A 19,324-nucleotide genomic window follows, 5' to 3' on the forward strand; every position below is an offset into this window, starting at 1 on the left:
AGATCTGAATATTAAAAATATATATTTTAATAAAATGAAGAATAATTTATATATGTACTTATTTTCATGATTCATAAAAATTTGAGTAATTTTTCCTCTTTGACTATCATGTGTGACTATGCTTTCAACATGTTTTAGAATAACTTGTGGAACCAGAATTACATTTGGTTCATGTTTTTTCTTTCGTTTAGGATTTTGTTTTAATCTGTCAAGTTTTTGTTCAAATTCAACTTGTGATTTATCTTCGTATTCATCAAGCATTTTAAAAATTGACAATTCCCCATTGCTCATTCCAATGATAAAATAATATTTATCATCACTAAAAATGAAAGATTTTAAGAAATTGTCTTATAAAACATACATATGTAAATTATAGATTTGAAAGTAATATTTCTATTATGATACATGAAATAGTCACAAGAAATTATATGTAAATACAATAAATCCTACATATATAAATGAGAAGTAATACTGTCATTAAAGTCTCCTTTTAAATATACATATTTGTTTATATTGGTTTCACCCGGACGAAGTCGTAGTATACAATTACATCCTTCTTGTGTCGTCCAAATTTGAGATTCATCTTTTGGATCATATTTGGCCCAAATCATAGATCTTGATGAATTTTCGTCGATTTCAACTTATTAAAAATATTAAAACAACTTAGTCTGATATTGTAAATTTCACATAAATACTTAAATCGATTATCTTTGTTGTAAGTACCCAATTCAATATTAGATTTTTCATTGTCTTCAACAATCACACCATCAATATCTTCAATTAAATTTTGACGTAAGCTGCATATTAAATTAGCGAACTAATTAATAAATTAAAATGAAAATGAAAATTTTATTGTTTAATAGTATATTAATATACTACACCAGATATTTTTTAGTTTTGTCATACAAATTGAGTCAAATTCCTTTTCATATGAAATGATCTCACCGGAATTTTGTAGTTGCGGTAGTTTGGCTTCCAAAATGATACATTCTTCACAAGCCATTAAAATAATGTTGTCCTAAATATAATTGTAAAAAGATATCTATTTGAAATCTACAAAGCATACATATATATATTATATTATTAATTTAATAAATGCATACGTCATTTGGTTTCCATCTTATTGAATTTACACAACTTGCTACTTTAAAGAAACAAAATGGAGAAAGAAATAAAGTGTGATTGTTTTTAATTATTTGATATATAAAAATAGTATAGTCTTCGGAAGATGTTATGAGATAATTTAATTTTTCGTTGGCATTTATTGTTTTAACCGGTCTGGTGTGAGGTTTAAGTATCTAAAATACATATTTAAGTATATAGAAATATGATTTATTTTTTGAAAATAAATAAATATTTTTTTACCTGAAGTTGCACAACGCACTCTTTATATTCATTAAGAGGTTTGCTTGTTTGGAAAACATTTGTATTTATTAATATAAGTCGAATACTACCATTTTCAAATCCCAATACTAAAGTATTTCCCATTTCGTCAATCTTTTGAGAAAAAACCAATTATATATATATCTAAACGTGAAATTACATATATATACATATATCTAAGTATAGTTTTTTAAAAATATAATAGTACCTTTTCTGGTATATAATACATGCAGGTTGCTCTGTGTGGATATTTTCCAATAAAAATAATAGGCCCACTAGGTAATTTGTGAATTAAAAGTGATCCATCATATCCAAGAGACACTAAGAAAGGGATGAACCTCATTGAAGCAATTCCCGCTACAGCTCCACCATGTGAATTTATAATTTTTATTGCATCATCACTTTCAATTTCTTTTGTATCTTTAGTTTCACTATCTGATTCTAACTTGATTATCCAAATAGCACCAGTAGCATCCTAAAATTTAATATTTGTAATCGATATTTTGGGCAAACATAAATAATGGGAGTGAAGTGGTTGTGTAAAAATTACTTGTGCAAACCATTCGTTTCTCTCTCTATGATAAATACAAACGAGTTGAGAATTTGGTATGAGTTTTTCAGTGACAGGATTTAATTCTGTGAAAGGGTTATCTTCACCTATATCTGTCATTTCTTCAGGATTCCAATACCATGTACAAATGTGTCCATCTAAACTTATTGTTGTTATCTAAAATACATATGTTACGTAAATTTATTTGAAAATATCATTTTGTTAGTACATACATACATATTTAGTATATATTTGACAATTATTTTACTTCATCCGTTTTTGTACAATACAGCATTTGAGTAATGGGTCCTTGATGACATGTTTGCCGTCCTTTTCTAAAAATTTCTGCTTTGATTACACCAGCTTCCCATATCAATATATTTCCCCATGAACAACCAGACAAAACCTTAGAACAAATTCGTTGATGTAATGAACAATATGGGAAATGTATATTTTTCATTTATTCATTTTATCTAGAAATGAAAAACTCAAAACTGACCTTCTCATCAGGGAGAGGAAGAATGCCAAGAATATCAGATATATCTGTTTTTCCGAATCTACCGTTTATTGCCTTTAATTTGAGACCAGTGAACGTCGTAGCCATTTTCCAAATTTTAATGTGATTTAATCCTAATAATACCAAATAATTCAATTTTTGAAATTTAAATTAAAGGAAGTTATTTCATGTGTTATCTCAGTATTGTTGATTAAAAAAAAATACCACTGGTAATCAATTGTTCAGGAACGAATGGGGAAAATACTACATTGTAAACACTAAACGAAAATGCATTTGTTCTCAGTTTGATATCACCATTTTTCCAATTCCAAATTGTCAGATTATAATCTGGTTCTCCACCCAAAGATGCAAGCAAATTTCCATCATGACTATATAAAAATATACATATATTGCTTATTAAATTAAATATCAATGAAATTTTTGAACACTTGTTTAGAAAAGTTCAACCTGTATGTTAAATGGGAATATGTATGAGTTGTTCCATCCTTCAATTTTACTATGACTTTCATTGAAGGCCATTGAAATATTTCTATTAGTGGTAAATTGGAATTTGCACTTCCTTGTCCAATAGCAATGTGACATGGAGAAACAGTAGAATTTTTCTGAAATATATATATATATATATATATATATATATATATATATATATATATATATTTTTTTTTTTTTTTTTGGTATTTAATATTAAAACGTATAAAAACTATATGTAATTATATTTTTATTTTACCGTAATATGTCCAACGCTTCCACCAGTGCTACTTTTTTGAAAATGTCTCTGCTTTTCGATCACATTATAAAACGTTATGATTGAACCTGAAGCCCAAGCTATGACATTTTCATCACAAACACATAAATTGTATAAACGTTGACAATCATAACCAAAAGAATAGCTAAAACAGTTTTTGTATTGGTAAAAATATATTTAACTATTATATGAATTACTTGAATATATTACTTGAAATTTAAAATACACGTTTTTTCATCACATTTTTCCATTTTTGTTTTAAATTGTAAAATTAATATACATATCTTTAAAGTCTTTGTCAATATATTTTTTTCGTTGTTTGATTACATTGCCAATTTGAAACAATCAATAATGAACTCAATTAATTTATTTTAGGTAGCAAAGACAGTTGGTAAAATATCAGATCAATTGCGAACTAGGTTGTTTACACCACCCCATTAACGATTGTTTACTTTTATGTATTCTGTTGATATGACAACATAGAGGTATTTCAAATCAAACAACCATAACTTTCATGTATGTGTGAATTTACATATTTATTTTTAACATTAAAAAAATGTTATAAACGGAATCAGAATAGTCAAATTCTTAAATATTAAAAATATGGGTATTCATATATGTATGTATTTATTAAAAATATAAAACAATATTTAAAAAATATAATAACAATGTTGGAAATAATAATATAATATAATTAAATTGTGTAAGTTTGTAACAACCATTGTTTAAATACAAAGATTACATGCATAATTACTTTAATTAACGGTTAGTTGGCCTACATCTTAAAATAATATATATTTTTCACATGCATTCTTAGATAAAATGATATAACAATAAATTATTTTTATTAAATGTAGAGATTTTGTGATATTTTAGAGCATTTATGATATAACAATTATTATATTTTCCACGTAATATTATATTAGTTTTGTTATAATTACATTTTAATTTTTGCTAACTTTAATTATTTAATATTTACTGAACAATGAAATATAAATATAACGTTGTTGACACATTAAATATACAAATATGTATATGCATATTCCTTAATATAATATGTATTTGATTACACCGTTCGACAAATGACGACTTTTTTTTGGTTCAGAGACGAGATATAACTTTTCTTATAGATCTATGCCCAGTGAACATGAATCTGGTAATAAAAAGTGTTGATTGGCTCGCGATTTGGAGACATGTGTTTTTTAAATCGCGCGATTTTTCTATATCTTGGTGTTGTTCGGTCGATTTCTCAAAATCTGTTAATTTCCTGTTCAAAATGAATATTGGAATCTATAGTCGGGTATTTTATCGTTCATTTGTAGTACTGTTTAGCTTTCAAATATCTCTAAGTAGTCGTCCAGTTCAAATCAAAAGTCAAAATTACGTATTTTCACTTGGGATTTTTTCCCACTGTTAATACTATATTATATTGAGTATTTTCTATTGAAACATATTTATTAAGATAGTGTTCTGGCCACACTATTTTTTTTTTCGTTTAAAAGGGTTAATTGGATGTGTGCTGAATTTTAAATCGGTAAAATTGCGAACAAAAAATTCGTATTGCTGGGCATAGATCTATAAGAAGTCATATCTCGTCTCTGAACCATTTTTCGTGTCGAACAGTATTATTAGTCAATTTAATCAACAACAGATATAGTAAGCGTTTTTCCCTTTGAATTTTCAAATTTATCCATCGTTTTAATATCAGATATCATGGCTATTGCTACGGTCATACCAAAAATAAGTATCATAGATATAAATATGCCGGTCCTAAAATATATTAAAATACATTTTTAATAGTGAAATATATATTTCATGTAATATTTTTTGCCTTTAATATTACCATATTGGCACAGTTGTAAATCCAACGCAATTATAAGCTGAACCAAATCTCATTGCACCATTTAGTAATGGTTGTACCTGAAATTTAAAGTTATTTATTTTAAGCACGTTAAAAATGGAAAAATCTGATATAAAAAAAAAGATATAAACCTGAATTTCTAAGAATGTTAGACTGACTGAACCATTTGAAAATATTAATGGTTCTGCACATGTGAATGAAAATCCTCTAGGAGCACCTAGGAATACATCCGTGGTTGGAGGATTTAACAGAAGTTCTCTACCTCTTGGATCAAGTAATTCAATTGGTCCTAAATTCCAATATCCCGCTAAACTATCCGGAAATCTGAGACGCAAGGTTACCTGTAATGCACAATTTAAGTTTTAATAGCATTTTTTTCGTAAAATAAATTTTAAAATAATAGTCGTTTATGTATATTTTAGTGTGTACATATATATTATTCTTACTTTTCCCATTTCTGTGCCGAAAACTATAACAAGTCGACTAAACTGTTCTCTATCATCACCGGTTACACCAACTAAATTCCTCAGTTTATATATTTTATCTGATGTTTCATTATCTCCACTTGAATATCGAAGAATAGGAAAATCACTTGAATATAATAAAGCTTTTCCTATACAAAGTAAGGGAAAATATTACATGATACATATATTGTATAAAATGTAATATAGAAACATAGAGTTATAAAATTATGTGAGATTTATATTATTTTTTATTACCAAGAGCATTATATACAACTTCCTCTGGTGCTTCTTTTGGTTCCTCATTGAATTCTCTTTTATCTCTTAAATAACTTTTTTGATCACTCGAGTAATCTAAAGAATCACTTTCGTCATCTGTTGGTTCTTCTTCTGGAGTTGAGCTGCCAAGAATCGCTAACACTTTTCCTTCTCCATAAACATCTTCTAATCTTTCAAACTTCTCAGTAATTTCTGCATCTTGTTCGGAATTAGGACCTTGCACTGTTATTACCTATAATATATTATGCAATCTATTTAAATTATTGAAATATATTTTTATAAAAATCTCATTATATAATAAATAATTAACCTGTGTTTCATTATTGACATATTCTGGATGCACATCTAAGAAGTCTTGTGGCGCTATTAGTACCGGTTTTCTCTCCAATAATTTTCTTAGTCTGGGATAACTTTCTCTGGTTAAGAAAAAAAGAGAATCTTGTATATTGAAGACAACAATGGCACCTTGATTATTGTAGATATCCATCAGGTCATCTTGTTCTAAGCTGACCAAAGACGGTCTTTTGTATGAGAGTAATTCCTTTGGTCCCCAAAAGATGAAGGGTCCTTCTAAATTTGCCAAGGCGAAACATGCGAGTTGTTGGATTAAAAATAAACATTTAATGTTAAATTTCAACATTATTAAATTTGGATTGCGAATTGAGCGTGTTGTGATCGCGACAGATTCAACAGACTTTAGAAGGGAAATCAATACTCGCCAAGCATGCGCAGATTCAAGTTTCCGACACAAATTCCGGCCGAAACATCAAGTATCATAACCAGGGCCAATTTTCTCCAGATGGGGGAAAAAAAACTTTTTGGGCAGCAAAAATCTGAATGATACATGGCATAAATACAATTTGAAAAAAAAATACAATTTGTACATGGCATAAATACAATTTGTATTCTAGGGGACTCGTTCTCCATTAAATTTACACAATATGTTGTTTGAGTCGCCATTAAATAAAAACGAAAATATTTTTTAAAAGAAGAAGCCAGCTGAACGCCTCCTTTTCAGATCTCAGGTACCTAAGAATGTTAAATTTATTTATTTTTGTGGTATTGAAATAAAGTATTAATTGTTTGACAAATAAATTTATTACAGTGTGTAATATAAACATATAATATGCCGGATTCAATTCGTGAAAGAGACACGTGGTAAATGTCAATGAGCAGGGGCATCATTTGAGGAAGGGGGGGGGGGGGCGCCCCTCTAGATTTAGTGGGACTATCCACGTTGTTTTATCTAATATATAATTTCGAAAGAGACTTTGTGTATATGTAAGTATGTACATATTTATGTAAGTACATTTGGTTGGGAATTTCGTAAACAATTCAAAATTTCTATGACAACGAGTCGATTTTTTTTTCGATTCACATAAATTTAATAAAAAAATAAATGAATATTTACTATTGTAGGAATTCATGTAAGGGAAGATCGTGAAGAGGGAGAAATTAAACAAGACTTTATACGGCAAGTCTTTTATTCGATTTCTATCGATACATTCAAATCCAGAACTCCATCGCACCAAACATGGTGCACTGACTAGCTACAACTCGCTACCACTCCGACCAATCACAGTGGCCCGCACATCAACCGGTGTCTGGGGTACCAACTCTTAATAATTAACACTCACGTGTAACAACCGCTTGACATCACTCACATTAAGGTCTGTTCATACCTAGTCAGCACGTACCGACTTCAGCAGGTATCCGGCCGTACGAAAAGTATTCTTTGGTACATTTTGTATGGGTATATTCATACCAACCGTCACGTTTACGCTACGGCAGGCTTACAGCAGTACCCGACATTTCCTGTTCATACCTTACAGCAACATCCGTCAACGTATCGTATCCGTTTTTTTGGCCATCGTGGAAATATACACGCGAATTACGTGCCATGAGTCTGCCGCTTTGCTGTTTTGGACCAATTATCGATAGTGACAGTTGACAGCTGTTCAATCTTTCGACCTGGTTTTGGCGCAAATATTTAAAAAAAATTTAAATTTTTTACGGAAATATTTAAAAATTTTTGTCCATCATCCACAAGCTCCTTATACAGTGTCCAAAATTCTCCTTCGGTTTTTCTATTTTTTAACATGGGATGCACATCAAAACGCCTCCGTGCTTTTTTATCGCCTTCTTGAGCTTCTTCTTCCAACAACAGCGCGATTATACATAATTTTTCGTTCGATAAACGTCGAAATATTTTTGCTGACTTGTATTCTGACGCGTAGCAACGAATGCACGTGTATGCATTCATATTGCATGTACTCGACAATACGACGTAAGCAATATTGCGCCGTATCGTCATGGCCTCTAATGTATAAGTAAGCCGATTTTGCCTTGCACTCGGCCAAATTGCTGTAAACGTGACGTGACCGCGACGTGTAGGTTGATATGAATAGAAATGTAATAAAATGACATATTTGAAACGGAGTCGTACAGTGCTGAAGCCGTGCAGTGCTGTTAAGTATGAACAGACCTTTAAGCACAATCATTACACATCAAATCCTACACTATTATATTCGCCATGTTTACGCTGTATATATTACAAATACTGAGCGAAGCCAGGAAAAACAACTAGTATATTATTAAAAATAGAATATTGAAATTCTTTAGAACACTGTCAGGTATTAGCACGTTGATTTTTCCCAGAAAAAGATGTTGACTCCCAAATATATTTTGTTTTGTTGTCTTGCTTTGAAAGATTTTCAGGAGATTAGTTTGTACTTGATATACTCATTTTTTTAATATAACACCCCCCCCCCCCCCTAGAAAGTCATTCCTTACTGGGAAATGCTGAAATGACGCCCTTCTCAATTAGACTTGTTTGGCGCCTTAAATCATGTTTATATTCGATGCGCCCTAACGAACTGTCATTTGGTCGCGGCGTTATACGGCATACCAACATACGGTCGACCCAAGCATGTCAACTTAACCATTTGTATATGCACTCTTCTGGGTATGAAAACTAAATCCTACAGATGTATGTATGTATATGAGTAATTGGGAATATGGTGAAATAAATTCGATGAACATGAAACTAAGCATTTATTATTATTTTTGTCACATTTTATATACACTTTGAACACGAGAATTATATATTAGTTTTATATTGAACAACGAATTATACATAGACATTTATTTACAATCAATAAATAAATCAATATTGACAACATTCATAGTAATTTATTTTATATACATACAATCGAGACGGTAAAAAATACAGATAACATTTCAATAGTTCATACATTTTTGACACGACAAGAAAATCATCGTTTACACACATACATATACTTAACATATTATTTATAAATTCTATTCAAACAACAATTTAGCAAATAGAAAATAATTTATATATTTTTTTACATATGTATGTACATATATCAATAAATATTTAAATGTCAGTTTATTATTGATCAAGTTAAATTTTCAACTTCTAAAAGTTTAGGGAAGTAAAAATTATTTACTTTACATTTTTGGTCAATATGTTTATCTATGTATGATGGTGATATAATTAAAAAAAAATTGAAAACATTTTTTTTATTTGGATGCATATTATAAGATTTTGAACCATAAAATATCAAACTGAATATAAATATTACACTGATTCCTCATATTAAGTTGAATGTTTGATTGTTGATAAGTTTGTTCACAACAAAATATACAAAATTTAATAATCTCAATGTAAGAAATGAGTAATTTTGGCCGTTTTATTCACGATTGTTAAATAGTATATAATTTGTACTACATATATACATATACATACATAGATATGTATGTACATTTTTTTTGCAATTCCAATAAAAGCAGATTGGTAGAAACTGTTTAATTTAGGTTAGTAGTAATCCCTCAAACTGTAAAAAGTCAATATGGCGATAGCCCAATTTTAATATAACTAAATATTAATATTTTGATATTAAACGGTGAATTGATTTAAATAGCTCATAAGGGTTGAATTCATGTACATATATGTACGCACGCAAATATTTGCATAAACATGCAAATTTATAGGAATACAAAAGTGTGTATTTATTTATGTGTGTATATCTCGATTACTGTATTTATATTATATTATACTATATAACATGGTATTTAAATTTTTTCAGTCTTGTAGAAGAATCTGCTATAGTGTCCTATATACATATGTACATATAGTGTCCTGCACCAATTTCAGCAGCATATAAAATAATATCTTTGTGTCGTATCAAATCGAAAGAATTGATATAGGAAACGAAATCGTAAAATTGCAGGAACAAACGTGTGAGTCAAATCAACAACTTTTTCAAAAAAGGAACGGTTTACCCGATGATGGCCTATTGGATCTCTAATTATTATTTGGAAATACGTACTATCCAATCTGTAACCGTGAGTTTATTTTTTTTCATATTTGTTTTTAAGTTTTTCAAAAACACATCGCAATTAAGACTCATTCAGTGATCGATTCGACATGTTAGCACCATTTTTTGGAAATGCATCAATGTCGGTTAGTAGGGATTTTTTCACAGATGTTTGGCAAAGTAAATCGTTTCGCTTCGCATTCTTACGATAGGGCATATCCGACTGTTTCACATCGTCGATTTTTTGCATGTCTTCCAGCTCGAGAGTTAATGTTTTCAAGATTCTATTGCAGAGACGTTTGTGTGTCTTCATCTCACCGGGAGATAGGAATTGTTCGACAAAGACAAGCTCCTTGTTTTCTTCGTTCCCTTTGTGTTCTCTGAGTTGTTCTAGCTCCTTGAGGAGATCACCGTACCTGTACACGGCTAGATTGTACTGTTGTTTCTTTTCTTTGAGAGATTCAACTGTTGGCTCATTATCAACGTTGCCGTTCCACTTGAATGACCCGTTGGATAATTTGCCATTTGATTTTTCACCGCGAAAAGAAGTGTCCTTGCGTCACCTCGAGTCAGACCCTTCGACGGCAGGATCCGAATCTTCACCCAATGAATTGTGCTGAGGCTGTCGATTATAACTGGGACTTTTACAAGCTTTCATCTGTGACCCGTCGGATCCTCTTCTAGATTTATCGGTGGACTTCACTCTGTTGCACAAACATCTACAGATTATTCTTTTGAAAGCGAATCTAAAATCTTTGGAGAACAAAGCATAAATCAATGGATTTATTGCTGAATTGCAATATCCCAACCAGAACAAAATGGAAAAAACCAGTGGGTGGATACACTTTTCGCAAAACGCCCTTATGAGATACATCGTGAAGAAGGGTAACCAACAGAAGATAAATCCACCCACAATGATTCCAAGAGTTTTTGCCGCTTTCGTTTCCATTCTGAACTTCTTCACTTGTGCTTTTATATTTCTTTTTCCCATTTTTCTTTGGGCTTTCGGTTTATTGGACTCTTCATATATAGCCGAGGATGGCGATGGGCTCATGTCCCTTTCAGCGGCGACTGAACTAGAGTCGCAACTGGAAGATCTTCTGGAATGTCTCGAACCGGACATTCTTTGTCCGGTAACTCTCAAGTGGTTGTCCCTGTTACGATAAAGAGTGGAAGATGTTAACTCTTGTCCTCCTGGTGAGCAGTAATGAACTGCGTATAGGGCTGGAGGACTACTTGGTGGACTGCCAGCTGGACATATTTGTTCCGTAGATGGATATGATACGGAAATTTTAATTTTTTCATGACTTCTACGTTGATTTGAACATCTGAAAACATAAAACGAATCAGTTAAATACATATAATATATCAAAATATATTTTTGCGACGTCAACATACTGTAGGAGTTTTCATGTACGGACAGAAAGTCGAATTAAGTACGGCACAACACATATAAAGTTAAGATCGACCAATTTAGATTATATGGTAATATTTTATACGAAGCGATTTGTCTGTGTCAAGGGCTGGTGTCGTGAGGTGGTTGGGTTTGTCGTGGCTCTCGTTCCCTAATTAAAACTCAAATTAGCTATGCAAGTATGGAGAATGTGGGATATTTTTGAAACGGAAAACTGAAGTTACTCTACGCCATCCAGGCTAGTAGGCGATGAGAAATAGACTTGTGTTGTAGGTCTTGTTTGCTCTGTAAGCGGTCCATTCGTCAAAGGCTCTCGTCTAGTGTTTACATTCTAAAATAGCTTCAACGCCGTGTTTGCGAATATAAATATCGTCACGAAGAAGCTTCGCATTCGTTTCAAATATCACACAGACACAATAATCTGCCAACTGGAAAATTATCTCAATTTATTTTGAACTTGAGAAATTTTGGTGAATATTATATTACAAAAATATTTATATTTACGCAAAATATGTAAATGATTAGATTTGATGGAAGACTGCAAAGCAAACAATTAGACAGTATCAATTAAAATGTTTTTTTTATAAAATTAATATTTTATATATTACTAGTTGTTTTACCCGGCTTCGCTCAGTATTTGTAATATAAACAGCGTAAACATGGCGAATCTAATAGTAAATATTCATTTGTTTTTTTTTTAAAGTAAATTTATTTGAATCGAAAAAAATATAATATTTAACCAATTAAATTGTCGTCATAGAAACTTTGTTCTGTTTACGAAGTTCCCAACCAAATATACAAACTTACAATTACAAATTAACAGTGGGAAAAAATCCCAAGTGAAAATACTTACTTTTGACTTTTGATTTTAACTGGACGACTACTTAGAGAGATTTTAAAGCTGAAAAGTCTACAAATTAAAGATAAAATACCCGACTATAGATTCCAATATTCATTTTGAACAGGAAAATGACAGATTTTCAGGCATCGACCGAACAACACCAAGATATAGAAAAATCGCGCGATTTAAAAAACACACATATCTCCGAATCTCGAGCTAATCAACATTTATTATTACCAGATTCGTGTTCACTGGGCATTGATCTATAAGAAAAGTCATATCTCGTCTCTGAACCAAATAAAAAGTCGTCATTGTAATTAATTATAAGTATTTTAAAGCAATAAATGAAAGAAAAAAAAATTGGATTATTGATTTCAATACTCACTTTGCCCACAATAATACTAGATATTAAGTTAATGACTGAAAATTGGCTATTTTTACATACCTCTTTTATTAAATGCTCATATCCCACAAACTAACAAAAAAGATATTCAGATTCAGTGGGTCAAATTTAGTTAATATGGATTAGCTCCGCTCTGAAAACTGAATTACATATTTTTTTGTTGCTCAGTAAAACAAAGCATACAAATTGATATACAATGTAGGATCATTAGATCGTTGGATTTTCTCTTTCATATGAATAATTCAACATATAATAATTCAATATTAGCACAGGAATCAATCAGGGAAGCATCCACTATTATGTAGAAACATATGTATTAATCGATAGCGGTGAGCGTAAACCGCGAGAAATCTATCCGGTTTGAATTTCTTGTATGTTGATTAATGCAACGTGGCCGTTTTGGTGAGTAAATTGGATCTCGGTTTGATGAGGGCTGAGAACTTACCCGGTATTCCAATCAGTTAGTGTTTTTGCCCAACGAAACGCACCGCCCTATCCGCAAACTTTTTGAATTAAAATCGACGCGGAATATATTCCGCACGCGAATCGTGTTATTATATTTGCACGGTTTTGTTCGACAACTCGCGAAGCACTCCCCATCGTTTAACTTTACGGTAACGCTTGAAATTGGTTGAGCTTTCACTTCGCATCGTATTATTAGACGACAGTCGAGAAACCATAATGTACACCACTGTGTTACAATCGGTGTTTCCTCCAGAGAGGGGATAAAAGAACATTATCAAAGACAAAAACAAATTTCAATGTTTGAAATATTAGCTGAATAAATTGGTATAATTAATTATCAACATGGTAGGAAGCTAAAACTGGCTTTTGTTATTTGGCTATATAAAGGTATTATTTTGTATGATAATATGATAATGTTTATATATTTATTAAAAGCACAACAATAAAAAAAAATTATTTATGTATGAATTCGATAAATAATAAATTGTAAAATAATAAATTTATTGGATTTTAGAAGATATTGAGGAATGGTATGCTTGTATTATACAACCATACATTATTATGGATAGACGGATTATTGCGCAAATTGCGATCGTGCCACAAAAATCGCGAATACGGAAAATCTGGCACTCGAATTTTCGTTAGTACAATATTTCGCGTGGGTAGCTTTCAATTGATGGAGTTTTTGGGTGCTAGATGTTCCGTGCTGGAGATTTTACTGACGTGTGCGAGATCGCTTTTTGCGGAATAATCACCGAACCATTATTATGTTGACAACTTAACCAGCAGAATGGCTCGGTGGTTAAGTTTATGTTTAGCACCGAGAGGTTCCGGGTTCGATCCCGTGTTGATCTTAAATACTGCTGGTTAGACTATTTGTGACTCCAAGTTGATCGTTTCTTATCAGAGTTTGCCAATTTATCTGATTTTCATTGAAACGGTTCCTCAAATTGGCAAAAATCATCCTATCTGCTGTCACAAATATCTGAATTTGATTTATGAACAACATGTAAAAATTTACGTCCAAGTGTAAATCCATATATGTACATATGTTTCAATGGATTAATTAATTAATTAATTGTTAATTTCATGTTCTTCAGCCTCTCGAAATATAGTGATTTAAGTAATAAAAATGCTGCAATGTTTGTAATTAATTGTCAGCCTATCAGGCCTTCCTGGTATTGTATATCTATGTAAAAAAAAAATTAAAAATTATATACATACATACATATGTACGTATGTACATATACATAAGTATGTATAGATATGCAAATGGTGGCAGGTAGATTGTTTTTATCTTGCGATATTTATACGAATGCTCTTGGAAAAGTTTTAAATGTATAGGAAACAAATATGTATGTATATACATATATGTAAACCAATAACTGTAAAAATCTCATATATATACATACATATATTGGTTACATTGAGAGAGACTTATTTCGCGGGGGAGAAAATATAATACGCTCGAAAATATAATACCAGGTGTGAATCGTGAGATAAAAATACTGTACCAACATTGAAATGTTATTTGTATTTATTTTATTTATTTATTTAATAGCAAATTGCTAATTTCATGTATTATGTATTATATAAGTTAACATTTCATTTTAACTTATATAATACATCTTTCACAGACGTATCCCTTAACATCCTTTAAGAAGGCAACAATATTATTAGCATCTCTAATGCCCCCAGGAAGGGCATTATAGATTTGAACACCTCTGTGGAAAACTCCTCCTGCAGTTCTTGCTTTCTCAACTCTACATATAATTAATTTATTACTATTTTTAGTTTTATGATTATGCACATCTCTATTCCTAACTATAATATGTAATTATTAAAATATCTAGGTAATGGATTATTATCAAGCTTAAATTAAGACTGTTTCTAATATCCAACCATTTCAATTCAACAGTTAACCACCGAGAGGTTGCCGGGTTCAATCACTAGCTTGTACTCGATTGAAAAGATTTTAACGATATTTAACATATTTACTTGAGGGAGGCCTCAAATCCGATAGCCCAAGGGGTTTATATAAATTATATGAAAAAAAAACATTCAAGATAATAATAATAAAATAAAAAAAAGGAAATATTAAACATGATAATGAATTAACGAAATAAAAGAAAATATAAAGAGATATAATAATAGAACAGTACAATGATAACAAAAATATATCATAGAAAGAAATGAAGATATTGGAAAAGAAGAATTATAATAACCTTTAAAGTTTAAGAAAGACATCTATGTATCTAGCTTGTTTTTTAAAATATTAACGGTTTCAGAATTTACTACATTGTTGTGAAGACTATTCCAAACTTTAACCACTCTGTTTGAAAAGAAGGAATATCTAATCGATTTATTCGATTTTTCTTTCAGGAGTCTGAGAGAGTGACCTCTAAGATGAGAGTGAGTCATTGAGCATAAAGAGGTCGGACTACAGTTTCCAATACGAATATTCGAATATTTGAAATTCGAATATATTCGGCCTACTTTGACATTTTTTAATGAAATTTTAATAAAATATTTTACAAATTTAGAATTTTTTTAGCATAATACAATTTTATTTTTAACTCGAAATGTGTAACACAACAGTGTATTGTGTGACGTATTAGTCGTCGACTCGGAGTCATTTTATCGCCTCAGTGCAATGGATTCGTGGAACTTGACATTGGAATTCCTTGCTGTAGAAATTGAACTTTTGTATTGTTGCGTAGGGATGGGTGGAGGATCCAAATGAAAGTCGCTTCACAGCATTTATTGGGTGGTTAGGGAGATACACGCACAGCCAGTGCTCCGTCCAGAATGCTCTGATATGGCCGAAGTACCAGCTTATAAAGGGAGGTCGCTCAATGCATCTTCCTCGACATGTTTGTTTACCTATTGTTTTCGTCACGTCTTACGCTCGTCCATATTCTGGGAAATAGCGGAGATGCAACTCGGCCTAATCCAAGGGTCTCCATTGTCGCCCTCGAATGCACTTAACCGGCGGCGTATGTTATAGTATTTTATGAAAGAGAACTTATTGCAGCGTTTATTGGAAACGGAAACGAAAATACAGTCCGAAGCGGGAACGCAATTTTTATGGATTAGCAGAAATATTTCGTTTAATTTATGTTGTTTTCTACTTCAGTTGTGTTCCGGAGTTTTTAGTGACACATTATCGACCCGGATATTTTTTCTCAAATTAAATAAATTGATTGAACGCGCGTGCACGTTATAAAAGTACGTTTTTCAAATTTCAAGATAATTAAAAAAGTTTAAAAAAAGATTTCAAGTACTTGGATAACTTTAAAAAAACGAACCAAATCTTTAGATATCGTTCTGAAAACTTTATTAACAATTAAGCCAACGTCGACTGCTACTGAAAGAGTGTTCTCTTCGAATTTTACTATTCGATATTCGAATAGTCAATGAAGTTGAATAATTGTAAACTCTAGATCGGACATAGGACAATTGTAATGATTATTTAATGTTAAGACTTCGATTAAGTCACCTCCTATACTTTTTGTCTTTAGTGTGGTGAGATTCATTCTTTTTACCCTGTCTTTAAGTGATTTGATATTTTATTTTATCCAGAGTATTTATGTATTGCTGCCGATCAGTCTTAGATATTTGTGACTCTAAGTCTGATCATCGTTTGAAGTCTGTAGTCGTTCGCTTCCTATCAAAGTTTACCAATTTATTTGATTTCATTGTTGAGACGGTTCTTTATCAAATTAGTAAAAACCATCCTACCTACTATTATATGTCACCACTATTTGAATATCATTTTAAGATTTATAAATTTAAATAAGTACATACATGTTTAACCTTTCCTCCCCTGTGATATGTATTTACTACAACTCGACTCTAATAATGGGAATATCGATATGAAATGTAATAGATACGAGGTTCAGAATTTTTGTATTCCTCCTTAATATAATTACGAATTTCGTCAATGTATATGTGTACACAATACATATCATCGTAGCGCGCGGAGGTTTTTGGCACCGTAAGGGAAAGGTTAATACCATAGGTGTCACCCAAAGCAACCCAAAATGGCATCATGGGGAAATATAAAATTGGGTTCATCGGCTATGCCACATTTAAGTATTATTAAAAAAAAATTCGAATGTGACCAACCCATGACTTTATCTATGTATGTATTTGAGGAATATAAGAAGGGTAAAAAACAATATGTATTCGATAATCAAACATACATACACGTTCACACATACCGGCTATGAGAGCATTTTCGATACAAATTGATCGCAAATGTAAGGAATTTTACACAACACAAAAGTCCTATTTCCGGCTGTCAGATTTTGTTCAAATTTTTTTATTACTTAAAATCACGATAAATTTTATACACATTAAATATCAAGAAAATAAAAATAATTTAAAAGGTCAAAATAAAATATTATTTTAAAAACAAATACTACATTCGGTTTAAAAATTCTGACCAAAAACTTGTCAACTCTAAGTTCGTACATAAAGAATACAAATATAAATTTTCAACTTGATACGTTTAGGGGTGTGGAAAAAGTCGTGTGGTCAGAATATTTTTGACTTTTTTAAGAGGAAAAAATCCCACTTCTGGTTTATTAAATTTAGCGATTTTATTTTTATATTTCTATCAAATTGATACAAGAATTATATTCAAATTTTCTCGTGAAGAGCACACATGTTTAAGGGGTCGAAAAAAATAGTGGAAGAAAAATCGAACGAGAGTAAGCTGCCACTTCCTGTTTGCGGGTCCTCACCAAATTTTATATATGTATGTATTGGTATTAAGTTTAAAATTCTAGAAATTTCATTCCAATACACAGAAAGGTTTCTGAGAAAAATATATAAACCTCGATTCTCTAGAGTAAATGTACTACTTCCGGTTGAGATATGTTTAAAAAATATTATGGTATAAATTTATAATTTCTATTACATGTGAAAAAAAAATTCTGTCTGATACGTTAAGCGGTTCGGCAGATAATTGAATCCAATAACTTAAAAAAAAGAGAATACCATTTCCGGTCAACTTATAAATCAACTTTCCGGTCGACTACCAAATTTTATACATAACTTCGTATTAAGCTTAAACTTGTAGATATGAAATTTCAGTTCAATAAATCTAAAGGTTTCTGAGAAAAATATAAAAAAACCTCGATTCTCTAAAGTAAAAGTAGTACTTAAAAATATTTAAAAAATATTATGGTACAAAAATTATAATTTATATTACATGTAAAAAAAATTCAGTCCGATTAAGTTAACTTAAAAAAAGAGGACACCTATAGGTACCATTTCCGGTCAACTTATCGTATTGATAAGAATTTTAGTAACCGATACAAAGTTTCAGTTCGATAGGACTAATGGTGTACAAAAAATGCTCAAAATACACACACACACACACACTCATACATTTTTTCTAGGTCATAAAAACGTGATCAGTGATCGATTCTGAGTTTGAATAAGTCAAAATCTCGAGTTCAAATTTCGCATGAACACAAAACTTCATCTATCGTTACTACGTACATAGATAAAGTAAAAATAGTTAATATTTTGCCGAATAATTGACATGAAAAATTACATTTTTTTGAATTTAAGAAATTTGAAGTAGGTATGAAGAAGATGTTCGAACAAATTGGATGTTCAGATATATGTACATAATGTATATGTAGTACTTAGAATCAAACAATATTCAACGAATTAAGGCTAAACTATTATATTTCTGTGGCTTTTTTGTGTAAAATTTCCATTTATATAGATTTGTATATTATGCAGGTGTGTTACCTGTGTATCCTTTCTGGCGATGCACTCCCCAACGAGGTGGTGGTGCTCTGGGCAGAGCCTGTGCTGAGAGGTGAACCTTGGGGGCCTCGACGGGTGGTACCACCTCCACCCCTTCCTCTGTGAATGCGCAGCGTCAACCGATTGTCGTCGAAGCGGTTTCCCACACCTTTGCCTAAAATTTAAAGGAAAATTTTCTAATTAAAAACTGACACAGATAAAATTCCAGCATAAGCGATAAAATATGCTGAGAAATATGACAAGTGCAGGGCAAAGTGAAATTCAGTAGGAGTAGA

The 19,324-nt window shown here is 31.1% G+C and overlaps 2 protein-coding genes across 2 annotated transcripts in view; both read right to left on the minus strand.

Annotated features, from left to right (window-relative positions):
* Nucleotides 1–4,832: 4,832 nt before the first annotated feature.
* LOC143909140 (uncharacterized) lies at nt 4,833–6,488 on the minus strand. Its single transcript, XM_077427041.1, has 6 exons — nt 6,107–6,488; nt 5,776–6,028; nt 5,503–5,669; nt 5,188–5,397; nt 5,039–5,115; nt 4,833–4,965 (listed from the first exon to the last, which is right to left on the minus strand). Exons 1-6 carry the CDS (start codon nt 6,434–6,436, stop codon nt 4,833–4,835), a joined length of 1,170 nt encoding a protein of 389 aa, XP_077283167.1. The 5' UTR covers nt 6,437–6,488.
* A 3,282-nt stretch (nt 6,489–9,770) lies between these two features.
* Oamb (Octopamine receptor in mushroom bodies) overlaps nt 9,771–19,324 on the minus strand; it is a 140,209-nt gene continuing 130,655 nt past the window's right edge. The window contains exons 6-7 of the mRNA XM_077446739.1: nt 19,032–19,203; nt 9,771–11,467 (exon numbers count right to left, since the gene is read on the minus strand). Coding sequence (XP_077302865.1) covers nt 10,699–11,467; nt 19,032–19,203 — 941 coding nt within the window. The 3' untranslated portion in view covers nt 9,771–10,698. The remainder of the gene's footprint in view (nt 11,468–19,031; nt 19,204–19,324) is intronic.

Source organism: Arctopsyche grandis, chromosome 3 (assembly GCF_051622035.1).
Source record: "Arctopsyche grandis isolate Sample6627 chromosome 3, ASM5162203v2, whole genome shotgun sequence".
Lineage (NCBI taxonomy): Eukaryota > Metazoa > Arthropoda > Insecta > Trichoptera > Hydropsychidae > Arctopsyche > Arctopsyche grandis.

Bases quoted from the DNA above. Each gene is read 5' to 3' on its own strand.
- LOC143909140 (XM_077427041.1), bottom strand. From the start codon at position 6,436: ATGTTGAAATTTAACATTAAATGTTTATTTTTAATCCAACAACTCGCA. The intron at 5,398-5,502 runs GTAAGAATAATA...TGTGCATTACAG, and splicing joins TCGGCACAGAAATGGGAAAA to GTAACCTTGCGTCTCAGATT. The intron at 4,966-5,038 runs GTAATATTAAAG...AATATATTTTAG, and splicing joins TTTACAACTGTGCCAATATG to GACCGGCATATTTATATCTA.